Raw genomic sequence first — 15177 nt, forward strand, 5'->3', positions numbered from 1 at the left:
AGTCTACTTTCAAGGCGGGCAATAACGAATAAATACATAAAATTACATCGTTCTTTATTCATGATCCGATAAAAAGTCTTTGTCCAAATTAATACTTATAACGCATTACAGTAACAATTATTGAATTGCACATAGTTTATCGATATATAATAATACCTACCATTTTAACTACATAAATAATAATACCTACTACAATACTTTAAATTGCATTTGTACATGTAGTCTCCATGTTTTATGTTTATACCAAAATGAATAGTTAACGTTCGATAATAATTAAAATTCGTATTAGTGTTTAATGTTACACCATAACAAATACTTTTATAATCATTATATATTATAATTATTATCTATATTAGACTTGCAACGAATATTCCGTTACTATTCGGTATTTGGCCTAATCAGCTACTTTTATTATATTTAGCCGAATATTAAATAATTCATTCATATTATGTTAAAATGAGATAGGTAATTGGTCAAACAAAAGAAAATAATTATAAATTTATTTTTACTTGACTATGGAGGGCATATGACTGACCGGTATGTATGTTTGTCCGGTTTCTCATAACTTCTGAACTATCACTACTTTAGAAATATTATAATTGTCTTATAGTCCAAGTGATATAACATTGCAAAGGTTAAGGAAATAGTGGTCGTTTGACAGCAATGACAGCTATAGGCAATTGGTTTATGACCACACCTATCTTTTGAATTGTATGAATATATATTTAAAAAGTTGCTTAAAAATGATAAATATTGAATAATTTGAACATAACAAATTTAAGATAAAAATGTTTTTTTTTTTTCATTACAAAAAAGCATAACTAGTTTTGGCCTTATACACCGGCCGAATACTTAATACATAATATTCGGAAATCAAGACAATTTTGCTGAGTATTCGGTATTTGGCATAAGCCCGATTTATTCATTGCAGTTCTAGAAATATGTAAATTTTATTAACTATCTATAGGTATAATCCAGACACAGCCGTATCACAGTACAAAAATGTAAATATAAATAACACTATATGTATCTACTTACTTAAATTACTTTTTTTACATGTACATAACTTATGCTAATCATTATGGAAGCTAAGTTCGTATAGAGGCTTGTGTTTTATTTTAGTTGGTTACGTACATTTTGACAAAATGATTAAAAAAAAAAGTTTATACGATTCAGCTCATCAATTTAATTTACACGGTGGAAATAGGAAAATGGGAATATCAACCCATGTCTCACTGTTCTTATTTTGAACGGTAACACAGGTTAAAGTGAGATGCAGGTGTAAGAACGTAATGCTGGGACGAAGAAGGAGATTGAGGTTTTTTTTCTCCTAAAGGGAAAATAAAACCTGGAGTTGGGAAATGAATGATGTGTCCCGGGACTCGGAGAGCACTTTGATCCTGGTCGTTTTCATTACCATCTGATTATGATCGTTATATAAAATCGAACAATATGATCCTGATTTGCTCATCGACTCAAATTGAAACAACTCAGTGGAGCTCCAAAACCCACCTCCGAAGGTAGGTCCTCTATGAATAGGCTTCGAGACTAAAATCAAACACAACGCACCCAATCGCAAGACGGAACTACTATTGTAAAGTGATAATTGGGCTGGCAATAATAATATATATATGATTATCACATATCTATCTACAATCAGAGTGTAAGTGTCAATGTCATCTATTGATTATTTTCATAAAATGTCTGCGCCATCTCTCTCTCGGTGATGAAACATGTTATTGAAAATCTCTGTTTGTTCTGATTAAACTTATCAGTAGGTATTCCACTGTGCCTTTATTTATATCTTATTCTTCCTTTTGCTTACTTAATTTTCTTCTAAATCGAATAGCTTAAAATGCGCGGACAATGGAAGCGATGCTTTCATATGTGCCAGTTATGAAAATGAACACTCCCAGCAGTATGATGCAGGCGTTCTTAAGGCCCATGAGCGGCGGGATGCCATTGTCGTTCTGGTACGTATACACGAGCTGGATGATGGGCGGGAACATGAGCGCGAGAGCAGTGCTGCTCACTGCGCCCACAAGCGAGATGAACAAGCCCAGCTGCGGTATCGACTCGGCAAGCATGACTGAAACATAAGTAGGTACGTTGTATTTCAAGTGAACGTAACGAACAATATCGAACTCGGTTTTTTTATAAAGACACGAGTAATAGAGAGTTCTTAGTTTTACGGGCTTACGTACACCTACCTACTCTACTACCTCAATGTAACTTGAGCAAAATAAAATAAATTACTAATTAGCTTGGCAACTTCGTTCGTAACACTCCTGATGTAACGCGCGCGGCGGAGGCCTGTAGTGATAAATGAAAAACCCACGACTGATGCACTTTACTTCCCCGCACGCACGATATTCACCCGCGCAGACTTTCCGCCCGTCGCCCGCACATCTTGGAAGTGTTATCAACGAACTTTTCAGACTATTATATATTATAATTATAATTCTTAATTAGGTATTTATCTTGTAATTACAAAATTCTTATTTCAATCTATTGTGTATGTAGGTATGTGTAAGCCGTCAACGTAGTGTCTTTACATTCAGTCAATAATTCATAGTAGGTATTGTAAACTTTTATAAAAAAACCGACTATAATTTCATTATAATAACTTCCCTAAATTCCTTATTAGAGATTACTGATATAAGTATTCAAAGGTAAAGTATCGAGGTACTTACAAGTAACGAGCACCAAAATGGATCTGTAAACATACTCCTTCATAACAGGTGACTTTTGTCCGTACTTCTTGCGTAAGGCAGGCCACGTGATCGCGACAGGTACGTAGAACTGCAGCGGGTACGTGAGCAGCATCGCCAGGGTTATGAGTATCTGTACTGTCATGCTTATGCTGTAACAAAAGTAAGCTTCAGTTTTAGGCAACATACGTACCTCGCACTTACTCCGTACTTGTTTGTGTCGTAATTGCCTATACTGTAGGTATATGAAGTCAACATTTTTTTTTTTGACACCTTAAGCCCTCTAACCCGCTCTGGAGCAGTGTGGTGGGTATAAGCTATAAGCTTCAATCCTTTCTAAAGCGGGACCGTTAAATAGGCTGACAATGCTGAAAAGTTCTTACACATATCCAGGCTTCAAGTTAAGAGTAAGACTTCCAGCGACATCTTCACCCCACTTGAGGTATCCGAGGAATCCGACCGTGATGAATATGCTGGCGACCACCACCATGCCTACATTCAATACTCCTAGCGGCTTCTGGAACTGCTCCGGATTGCGCATTTCATTCTTCAGAGGCAACACCTGTAATGACAATAGTGTTTAAATTATATTTTCAAAATAAGGTCGAGCTAATAAAAAAAAATAAAAAAATAAGTTTTTTATTTTTTAAGATAATCCGACTGATCTAAGAGCCTGTGATGGTCAGCCTTCGAAGGCAACCTCCTAAGGCTATAGGCGGGTAATAGCAACCATGGGCCCAGGGTTGCTTTGGGAGATAGCCGCTTACAAAAGTCCAAACCTGTTGCGGATTCGGACGGTTGATTGATATTAATATAATATGAAATCATCTTCATTATACTCACCAAACCAATTCCCTCGAAAGCGTAAACTGCAGTTCCAAAATACAAAGGTAGTTGGTACCAAGACGCCAAGTACACTCTCGACTCCACCGAAGGCAAGTCCTGGGTGGCCTCATATAGTACAGCGCCCACGCCTATCGCCATCAGTACATTGGCAAGAGTGGAGAATGGAGTCAGATACTTCAAATTCCGTATCATACATATCAACAGAACTGGCACAAACACGAAAATCATGTGAACGGACAGGCCTATATGGATATCGTACTGGTCACATATCTGAAAAAAAATACAATCATAAGACGTCCATTTTCAACAATGTTGTAGAATATAATTGAGTTAAAATATTAAATAAAAAGCAGATAATCATGAAGAATTCATGTCACATGATGTGTCAAGGTGTCTTTTGTAGAACAAGTTCTTACGATGGGCATCTATCTCAAATAGTTACATTTACCGCCTGAAGACTTCGTCCATGACTAAGTGGGCGGGTAGGTGCTTAAGGGTGATAACCGGCGTATTGTAAGCATTGGCACGGGATACTTAACAACATTGCCTCATGTACACGGCAACGGGGCACTTTGTATGCTGCTTGCATGACTTGCAGAAATATATTACTTTCTTCTAGACTATGGATTTCCACTTTTACGTCACTATTACATATTCCATGAATTATAACTTCTGTATATAAATGTGATTCCTCGCTTACGATGCCTCCAATAGAAAGTTAGCGTATTACTGTGCTCACCATTTTAACGTTGTTGGCAATGAAGACGATGTAAACGCAGCAGAAACCCAGCTGTGTGATGCAGAGGAAGGTGTTGACCAGCAATTTCATGGCGGGCGCCAGAGGCTTCAGCCGCGCCGGTCCGTACTGGAACACCAGTGACACAGTATCCGCGAACCCCGGGGGCTTAGCTCTCTTTGTTTTCCTGTACATCTCCTCTGAACAGTTCAGCTGTGTAAACATGAATCATATTATTGGAACGAAGTTCCTAATCGCGCGTTGTGAAAGGGGGCTAGACGGAAAAAACTGCGTAAGAAGGAGGGTAATGTTTTTGCTATAATTGTAAGCCGTGACCTGAAGACAGTTGGTGAGCTCCAGAGTGCTCAAAAGGCTCCCGACCCAAAAGGCCCCCCAAGCCCATAATACCCCTCGCCCCAAAAGACTCCCCCGCCCCAAAAGCCCGACCCTTGGAACCAAGTTCCTTTTGATAAATGTTCGAAGATTTGATGGGATGGGATGAGATGGGTTGAGATGGGATGGGATGGGATAGGATGCGATATCGAACTTCGTTCCATCGGGGTGTTCCTCTCAAGTTTTTTTTAATATCATTATCAACCCATATCCGGCTCACTGCTGAGCTAAAGTCTCCTCTCAGAATGAGAGGGGTTAGGCCAATAGTCCACCACGCTGGCCCAATGCGGATTGGCAGACTTCACAGACGTAGATAATCAAGTAAATTCTCTGGTATGCAGGTTTCCTCACGATGTTTTCCTTCACCGTTTGAGACACGTGATATTTAATTTCCTAAAATGCACACAACTAAAAAGTTGGAGGTGCATGCCCCGGACCGGATTCGAACCCACACCCTCCGGAATTGAAGGCAGACGTCATAATCCACTAAGCTATCACGGCTTCTTTTTAATATAGTTTAGTCTAAACAAAAAAGAGAGACTTCGGAGAGATTTTATGTAACACATATTTGCAGGACAGCTGAATTTCTGAAATTGTTAAATAGCAACGTACCAATAAATGTTGCGAATGTACGCAGATGATGCCAAGGACAGCGGTCATGATGGGAGAGAAAACGATGCCGCCATTCTTGAAAGCGTCTCCCATGGCCAGCAAGCCGGAGCCGATGTTGCCACGGAACAGATGCAGCAACGTGTCCAAGTACCTGAGAGATTTTTTTTTACATGAATAGACATCCTTAAAACTGCTACTTTTGTGGGAAACAATTCAAAAAGCTAATGATTACAAAATTGGTGGCTACTGTGTGGTTACAGCTTTGTGTTTGTAGCCACGGAGCTTAATTAGTGCTTTTTGTTTTGTGTTTGTGTTTAATTAGTGCTTTATGTTTTGTGTTTGTGTTTAATTAGTGCTTTATGTTTAGGCACATTTGTGTCATCGCTATCCATAATTTTACTAAAAAATTGTTTCGTTAAGTGAGGACTATGACGCATACCCCTTAAATACGGGGCTATAATGAGATATTTTTATGTGTTTTGCGATTTATAGGTACTCGTAGGTAAGCTTGCACTTAGAGTACGATAATCTTGATTGTAATAAATTATAATATCTATTGCGGAGCGCGCTTGCCTTAAAGATTCCTAGGTATACACTGTTATATTAAACGTGCACAAATATAATTGTTGTCAGGAAATACATTCCACATCTTAGCTGTTCTAATTAAAACATCGAAACGTTTCGGGCAAATCGACTGCATCAACGACGTGTGGATGCCAATGTTCAGGAAGTCTCACTGTTCTGTGGTAGAAGCAGGATGATTTTTTTAGCTATGTTTTACACGTATTTATTGAATAGTAGCGGACGCCCGCGACTTTGTCCGCAATTACATCTCTTTAATCCAGCCCTTACAGTAATTTCGCTGTAAAAATGGAGTAACTTCTCCCGTTTTGCCAATGTTTCCCTTCACTGCTCAGCTCTTATTAATCGTAGCATGATGAAAAGTATACTATAACCTGCCCAGGAGTATAAAGAATAATTGTACCAAGATTCGTTAAAATCCGTCGAGTAGTTTTTGTTTCTATAACGAACATACAGACAAACATACAGACAGACAAAAATTTTACTGATTGCATTTTTGGCATCAGTATCGATCACTAATCACCCCCTGATAGTTACTTTGGAAATGTATTTCATGTGCAGAATTGACCTCTCTACAGATTTATTATAAGTATAGATGACTTACGAAGTGGGGTGCGTAACATGGTGGGGATGCCCGTCGGTGCTGACGTTATCCAAGTGGCTTTTGCTCTCCAAGCTCTGCTGCCGTGATGCAAATCCTTTGTAGCCCTCTTCCACGCTGTTGAAGAATATACTTATAATCAATTAATTTATATAAGAGAGATTAATTTATATAAAGAGAGTAATTCAATGTTTAGCCGAATTTTTAAAATCGTTCTTTTTATTTATATTTATTTATTATTATACAACATACATATTGAATTAAAGCCTAACCTTAATGCAACACAAACCACAGTTTGTTGGTTTTACTGTTTGATGGATAGTCGATTTATCGAGGAAGCGAAGGAGCGGAGCAAAGAAAAATGTAGCAAATACGGAAAAAATATTTCCTTTAAATGATTCCGGGTGCACTGCTCGCGACGGCTGATGGAAATCTAAAGAAAAATATTTGAATTTTAATCAAGTTGGTGGTTAAGTCGAACATTGGCCAAAATATAGCACAATTGTTATTGTTCATACATTTATGTTGTAATAATGGAGCGATACAAAGAATACAAAACACCACTGTACAAAAGCATGTGGCTCTATAATGCATGATGAATATTGGAAACTCTCAAGGAACAGGAAAGATGTAGGTAAGTAGATTATATACTCGTATATAGAAAATATACATTTATATTTTAAAACCCGTAGAGTATCTATAAAATAAAAACGCACCGTCCTTCGTTTGCAATAAATAGAGGGGTGACACAGGGGGACCCTCTCTCACCTCGATGGTCGCACTCGGATGAGGTTGGCTGCCGAGACAGCACATTGTATGATGGAGGAGGTCTTACTCGAAAATGGGTACGCAAATAAATTAAAAATAAACATTATATCTTGTTATAAAAGTTTTGTATATTATATAGAAAACTTGGGAATGGCTTATTTATTTAAATATTAATTTTTACATGGTTACTTAAATAGAACTGAAGCACCTATATCTATAGATCTATACCATACATAATAAAGGTCCAGCTGAACAAATATGTTTGGAAAGCAAAATATAAAAGAGACTATGACAATGGTAAAGGTATTTATATAAATGAACACGGTATGTAGGTACCGATATTGTTATTGACATACCTAGTATTCATTATTGTTACAGTCTTATCTGAAACACGTATTATAGTTGCCACAAATTTGTATGGCTCTGACCCGGTGGCAAAAGCTTGAATAAACGCAAAGACTACATGAACTGACGTCTCAGCGGTCGTCATTTTGCAAAACATTAGGGCAGAGTAATTAGGGCCTATGTACACCACGTTTGTTAAACACACCCTTGACGCGCGTTTTAGAAACGTGCATCGACGGCGGACTTTTATCCTATACAGAGCAGTTTGCCGTCGTTTGTAATAATACACACGCGCGTTAGCGTCGCATTTGTATCGCCACAGACGGACGTCGGCTGCGCGTTTTAAAAATGTGGTGTGCATAGGCCCATAAACTAAAACCGCGACGACAGCGACACCCTAACCGCACCAGCGCCTGTAGCATGTGGCACACTCGATTTTATTACACACACATTCATTTTTTTAAGTTTTCGAAGCGATTAGTGTTAGCACGAAAGAGAATCGACGTGCTACATGGCTACAGGCCAAGATTAGGGTGTGGCTAATAAGTATACGTACCTACGAGTACAAATAATTATCTTAAACGTTTCAAATGACAATTTATCATCACCAGCGGACTTCGTCCGCGTGGAATTCAGTTTTTCACAAATCTCGCGGGAACAATGGATTTTTCCGGGATGAAAAGTAGCCTATGTGTTAATCCAGAGTAAAATCTATTTCCATTCCAAATTTCAGCCAAATCGCTTCAGTATCCGCAGCGTAAAAGCGGAACAAACTTACACACTTACAGACAAACTATCGCCTTTATAATATTAGTGTGTTAACAACCCATATTCGACTAACTGTTAAGAACGAGTTTCCTCTTAAATTGAAAGGTGCAGGCCTTAGTCCACCACGGTGGGCAAATGTGGATTGGCAGACTTCACACACGTAGAGATAGAGAGAGACCATAGAATACCAGATAATTAAGGAAATTCTCAGGTATTTATTAAATATGTTTCCTCACGATGCTTTTCCTTCACCGTTTGCGACACGTTATATTATATTTCTTAAAATTCACATAACCGAGTTAGTGTAATAAAGTTTGTGGTGCATGTCCCTGACCGGATTTAAACCGAGGCCCTTCGAATTTAAGGCAGAAGTCATATCCATTGGGCTATCACGCTTTTTACGACAATTTATTACAGTTTAAAAAGTATAGTACTATTTAAAAGGTAGGTAGGTACTATCATAATATGAAACAGGTACATAAACACTTGGTACAGTAATACGTGTAACGTATCTACTCGTACGTATGTACCCATCGAAGTAATATATAATTATTGGTTATTGGTATGTATATGTATATATTGTAGGTACAAATCATATTCATTATATTAGTTGATTGTTTTAAAATGTACATACGTAATTACTAATAACTAGTCAGACAAAAGGCGACATGCGACAAACTGCGCATTATCAAAATCTACCAAATAAAAAGAAACATTTCCTTTTACAAACTTACAGTAATTCTTATTTAAATTGCACAAGTTTATTAACATAATGAGGATTTGACATTTTTATTGTTTTTTAGCATGAAGAAAATTGAAGGGAAATAAAATACCTGCACAGCAATGACGCGGAAACTTAAAACAGGAAACATCGTGCCATCTTCGAGGCTGTACTGACATGAACAAGAATATGGCACCAAGGTCCAGCCTGAATAAACACGATGACATTGAATGTCATTTATTGCACCTACATTTGAGTGCGTAAAATATATGTAAAGAAAAGTTTAAATTAACTGTTTTTAATTAAAATTAACTTAAATAATAAAAATACGTTTTTCAAAACACTATACCACCATCATTGCAAAAATTGCTTTACGTTTGAAAATATCGTTGCGATAGATATGAATATGGATAGGTACCTGCAAGCTTTACGTAACCACTTTTGCACAACACAGTCCATACACTGAGATTGAGACGCGATACAGAAACGAAACAATTTCAAAATAGGTGGTATAATGGCCGCAGATACTGATTCACTTGTCTGTTGAACTTTTTGGCCCGGTTGAAGTAGTTGCCCAGCGCGTTGCCGAAGCCCGAAGCTGCGGCGGACACCACGTTAGAGAAAGGTCTGTTTTGGTACGGAGCAAAGCCTTGATTGTATGCGAAGTTGGGTTGACTGCCATATCCGTTGTAACTCCCGTGACTTCCATGCCCCCCGTGACTCCCGTGACTTCCATGTCCACCGTGACCCCCGTGACCCCCGTGACCCCCATGTCCCCCGTGACTCCCGTGTCCCCCGTGTGCAGGAGGCGCAGGAACGCCGCCACATCCAAAGAAGTAATTAGTCACCGGAGCGTTGACATAAGTATAGTCGTGTTGTCCGAACTTCTCTCCAAATGTCCTTCCGTAGCAGGGGTTATTCTGATGCTTTTTCCTCTTCCGGTGTTTGCGGCCCAGTTCGTCGTAGTCTTCGTCGACGAGCTCCTTGGTGTCGGCCGGCTCCTCCGCTATCACAAGGCACATCACACAGTGGAGAAGTAGCAGAACGAATGCGGCTCTCTGAAATATCAAAATAATTTATGCGGAAGCTTTACAAATACTTTGGATGACCTATTTCTCATCTTGAATATAAATTCCTTTACATCTAGACATTTAAAAGTATAGTGCATACAAAGGTAAATAAATAAAATAATATTAATTACCATTTTGTCCCGCGTCACTCGAGTCAGCTGTGAGCGCCGGCGCAAATTCGACTGATGCAGAAGGTTGTACTCGTAAATCAGTTTTGGGAGATGCCGATGTTGAAAGTGAAAGGTTGGAACCTACACCACATCGCAGTACAACAATATCGCAACTGTTTACGAAAACGCACTGTGCACCGTTGTATGGGGATTACCTATTGTGCAATCCTATATCAGTGTCGTATAGGGCGGCAGTCTTGCGGAACTAACGATATTTTATATAAGATAAATAAATTAATCTAAAAATAAAAATCCCAGCCAAAGAGTAAAGTCCCAGAATACCTGACGACCTTCACCGAGCTGGTTATTAGATAAAAAATATATTATATCAAATTAAATGCGTTGACGTAAATTTTAGGCCAGGATATGAATTATAATGATGTCCGGAATTCAGGACTGATATTTGCACACATTCCAATTATGCCTTATCCCCTACTATAGATGGAATAGTATCAGAAAAGTTGACGGGTAAACGGTTAGCTTGATATGGACATGTAATAATTATATATTTTTTTTGTATTTGTATTTGTAATGCGGAGGGACGAAAATCATATTACCCGAAGAACGTTGACATTGCAGTTGGAAGGACACAAGAGGAGAGGAAGGCCAAAAAGGAGATGGTAGGAGTGTGTGAAAGAAGACATAAAAATAAAAGGTATTGATGATATGTTGACGAATGATAGAAGAGAATGGAAGAGATTGACAAATTTTGCCACACCACTTAAGTGGGATAAGGTAAAGCAGAATAATGTCGAACGAAACTGGACTATGAGATATAAACGCTGCTTGGCTACATGCAGTGAAACGTACTAGCGCATAAATTATTATATAAAATGGAAAAAATCAACGTAGAATACACAATGGTAAAAACCTAATATAGTTATAACATGTGACGCAAATGGAATGTTATCAAAAAAATAAAAACTATAAAGAACAGATTTTTTTACAAACGAAACAAAGCTACATTTGAGGAAATATAACTTTATGTACAACTAGCTGACACCGCGTGGTTTCACCCACGTAGTGAACCTTCACCTTACCTGTGAGAATACGGGTATAAAATATAGCCTATAACACACAAATAACATGGTTTATTGTGGTAAAAGAATTTAAACAATCGGTTGAGTGGATCCAGATATTACCCGCTACAATACGACAAACTTTACCTCTTTATAATATTAGTATAGATAACCGGTTGTACGTCATTGCGGTGACGAAGATTATATTAGATTAAATGTATGATTATCAAACTTTAACCATTTCGGTTTATTTCGTAAATTATACAAATGAGCAAATTGTCAAGTTGCGTCACCTCAGTACATTATTGTAAGTTACAAATATATAAATAAACTAGCGGACTCGCTCAAGCTTCGCTTTGACTTATTAATTTATTTATTTGCACTTCTTCCCTATCACTACCTTACACTACCCTACTCCTACCCCTACCCCTAACCTACCCCTACCCTACCTCTACTCTACCCCTACCTTACCCTACCCTACAACTGCCCTACCGCTACCCTACCCCTACCCTATCCCTATACCATAAACCTACCCTACAAATACGAGATTTATATATATTAAGATTATTATAATTATGTGGTAATACTTACATGTATATATTTTATAATTATAGAATCTTGAATAATGAAGCACGAATAAGTAAAAAGCAAGAATAATTTCACTGTATTATCGTCACTATAATTTTGAATTTGATTTACACTTTGGTCTAAGAAACACGTGGTTGGCTATGCTAACACCAAAAATGAAAGAAGTAGAAATAATAATTGAATTTCACGGTATATTGTCGGTTTACCATAGCAGTGCCATCTATTGATAACTCCAGTCGAAAAGTATCGACATCTGTTAGAATCTATTGGAGTTAACAGATAATTGTGACTGTCAATTAATTATAGACAAATAATTTGCAATAAAATAAAATTGCGACTGTAATTAAAGATCTAAGCTATCCTATCTCTGAAGTTGGACCAGACTGCTCACGGTGTGCCAATTTAATTGAAAATCGGTGAAGTAGTGTAGGAGTCCATCGCGGACAAACATCGTGACAGGAGATTTATATATGTTAAGATATGTCTGTGGATGTAGGTAATGATAATTTTATACTTACTACAGATAGGTTACGTCCTTACAAAATCACCGCAAAAAGAGATCCAAATTTACAAGTAGCTACACCACTGAGCGCAGACATGAACAATTTTGTCTTTAATACCATATGTATTTAAGTATATATATGGTTTTACACTTCCTGAACACACAACTCGACATTGTAAACGATATTTAGGTATTATTTGTTTAAATAACGTTCGTTGTTTAATAAACTAAATGAAATGAAGTCAATTTTCCACATTTGTCCGCCGCAGTTTTGATGCGCTAGTGCCCCATCTATAGTATAAAAATATCATTGGACCTAGATATAGGTAGGTATACTTTTGTGTAATCGTAGGATTTCTTGTGTTAGTGGTCGAAATTACATTTCTGGCAAAAACAATGAGGAAAACATTAAATGATCACATAAACTGGCGGACTGTAACTTCGTACACTTGAAAAAACTATTTTTTTTATTTAATGACAAGTTAGCCCTTGATTCTCTAGAAGATCTCAGCTGATCCTTACATGAAAAAGGTAGCTACAAGTATGTTCACACACAGTACAAGTACGTTCATGTACAGCGGGCGATGCAACGAGCTATGCTCGGAGTATCTCTGCGTGATCGAATCAGGAATGAGGAGATCCGCAGAAGAACCAAATTCACTGACATAGCTTAACGAGTCGCGAAGCTGAAGTGGCAATGGGTGGGCCACATAGTTCGAAGATGGATGTACGTTGGGGTCCCAAGGTGCTGGAATGGCGACCCTGGTCGCTGGGAGGTTCCAGGTCTGGCTAGGAGGCTTCGGCCGTGGCTAGTTACTTCTCTCTACCGACAAAGGCGTACCGCCAAGCTATTTAGCATTTCGTTACGTTGTCATGTAGTAACTGAAATGGATATGCATTTTCACCCTCCTTCTAAAGTTAGCCCGCTTCCATTTTAGATTGCATCATCACTTACCATCAGGTGATAATATAGTCAAGAGCTAACTTGTAAAGAATAACAAAAAAAGAAAATTTAAACTTTAGACTTCTCTGTTGAGAACAACAACACAATCAGCTGCGCCAGCGAGGTCGTTGAATTTATATTAGTAAGAAGCTACACATTTCCAGTTACGAACTTTATAAAACCGCCCCCTTCCCACTACTACAATCACTGTTTATTTCTCTATAGACATACTTATGGTATCTACTACTTGCAGAGAAAGATCGCCAAAGCAAGAAAACTAAAATGACATCGTACCTACAATGTTTAATCAACTGGCAGACGCTCGCGATTATTTACGTACGTAGAACGTATAGTAGTGTGTTACCATTGTACGTGACCATATCTTGGGATTTTTTTGTAGAAGAATTCCATCATGAATTTTATTGTTTTTAAAGGTATTCGTATCATGCAGGGATTATGTATCGTTTTAAATTATATTAAAACTTTCCGGCCGCTTGAATTATTTAGATACTTTCAGCAATTATTATATCTTTATATATATATTTCAACCGATTCACACAAAACATTGACAAATTATACTGAACTTCCTCATGAATCACTCCATCATGAAAATTCGTTCAGTACAGTTCGGGTACTAGCAGACAGACAAACGTGGCGGACTTTGTTTTTGTTGTGGATGATTGTATAGAAGGATAAGCCAGTAGAATGTTATGTGTAATTTTTTCATTTTTTTTTTATTCTTTACAAGTGAGCCCTTCACTACAATCTAAGCTGATGGTAAGTGATGCTGCAACCTAAGATGGAATCAGGCTAATTTGTAATCACTGGGCGGTACGTCTTTGCCGGTAGAGTGGTAACTAGCCACGGCCGAAAATTATGATGAAGAAGATGGAGTGTATTTGTTGAAAATATGTTCAAAATCAAAATCAAAATCAAAAATCATTTATTTCAAGTAGGCTCAGTTTACAAGCACTTTTGACACGTCAGTTGACTATTTGTAAAGACTACCACCGGTTCGGAAGGCAGGTTCTGCTGAGAAGATACCGGCAAGAAACTCAACAGTTGCTCTTTTGAAAAAGTCATACAGTATTATAATTTACAATTGATAACAATTACAATTTCTTATAGTTTTATTTCCTGTGTGAAGGTGGAAGCTGATCCAATGGCCTCCAAGCGCTTTTATCTTTAAGGAATTCATCAATGTTGTAGTAACCTCGACTAAGTAAATGTTTTTTAACACATTGCTTAAAGCTATGCATTGGCAGGTCCATCACAGTCTTAGGGATCTTGTTATAGAAGAGTACACCCAAACCTACAAAAGATTTTTTTACTCTTTGGAGACGATATGCAGAAATAACTAACTTATGCCCGTGTCTAGTAAGACGTGGGTTTAAATCTGCTTTTCGTTTGTACAATGTTCCATTCAATTTTAATATTAACATCATCATCATAATCATGACTGTGCGAGCAAAGTAAATGTTACAGCTTAACACTAAAATAGCTGGCAAGTCACAAGGCTAGCGGCGTCTGACCGCGAACTTGTGCCCATTGAGAAGCACTCGACGGGTTACGGGTACAGTAACCTTTGGTATTGACCGACTGTTTATTGGCTCTTACTTGTTAACCTCCGTACTTACCATATGTGATATGTATATTGTATATCTTAGTATTTAATTTTAAGTTTCCTTATGTAACTCCTTTTATTAAATCGTGAATCCTTTTTGAATTTGAATGTCGATAAATTTATATAAAGTTTCGCTCCTATATGAACATATCACATCGGTTAACTTAAGAACTTAGAA

The 15177-nt window shown here is 37.7% G+C and overlaps 2 protein-coding genes across 2 annotated transcripts in view; both read right to left on the minus strand.

Moving 5' to 3' along the window:
• Positions 1-37: 37 nt before the first annotated feature.
• Positions 38-15177, minus strand: part of LOC112045509 (proton-coupled amino acid transporter-like protein CG1139) — a 28780-nt gene continuing 13640 nt past the window's right edge. The window contains exons 3-9 of the mRNA XM_024081709.2: positions 6485-6598; positions 5299-5449; positions 4297-4506; positions 3555-3827; positions 3095-3273; positions 2694-2863; positions 38-2089 (exon numbers count right to left, since the gene is read on the minus strand). Coding sequence (XP_023937477.1) covers positions 1851-2089; positions 2694-2863; positions 3095-3273; positions 3555-3827; positions 4297-4506; positions 5299-5449; positions 6485-6598 — 1336 coding nt within the window. The 3' untranslated portion in view covers positions 38-1850. The remainder of the gene's footprint in view (positions 2090-2693; positions 2864-3094; positions 3274-3554; positions 3828-4296; positions 4507-5298; positions 5450-6484; positions 6599-15177) is intronic.
• On the minus strand, positions 7135-10439 carry LOC112045510 (uncharacterized). The gene is made up of 2 exons (XM_024081710.2): positions 10285-10439; positions 7135-10141 (listed from the first exon to the last, which is right to left on the minus strand). Exons 1-2 carry the CDS (start codon positions 10285-10287, stop codon positions 9581-9583), a joined length of 564 nt encoding a protein of 187 aa, XP_023937478.2. The 5' UTR covers positions 10288-10439; the 3' UTR covers positions 7135-9580.

The sequence above is a fragment of the Bicyclus anynana genome, chromosome Z (assembly GCF_947172395.1).
Source record: "Bicyclus anynana chromosome Z, ilBicAnyn1.1, whole genome shotgun sequence".
Classification (NCBI taxonomy): Eukaryota; Metazoa; Arthropoda; class Insecta; order Lepidoptera; family Nymphalidae; genus Bicyclus; species Bicyclus anynana.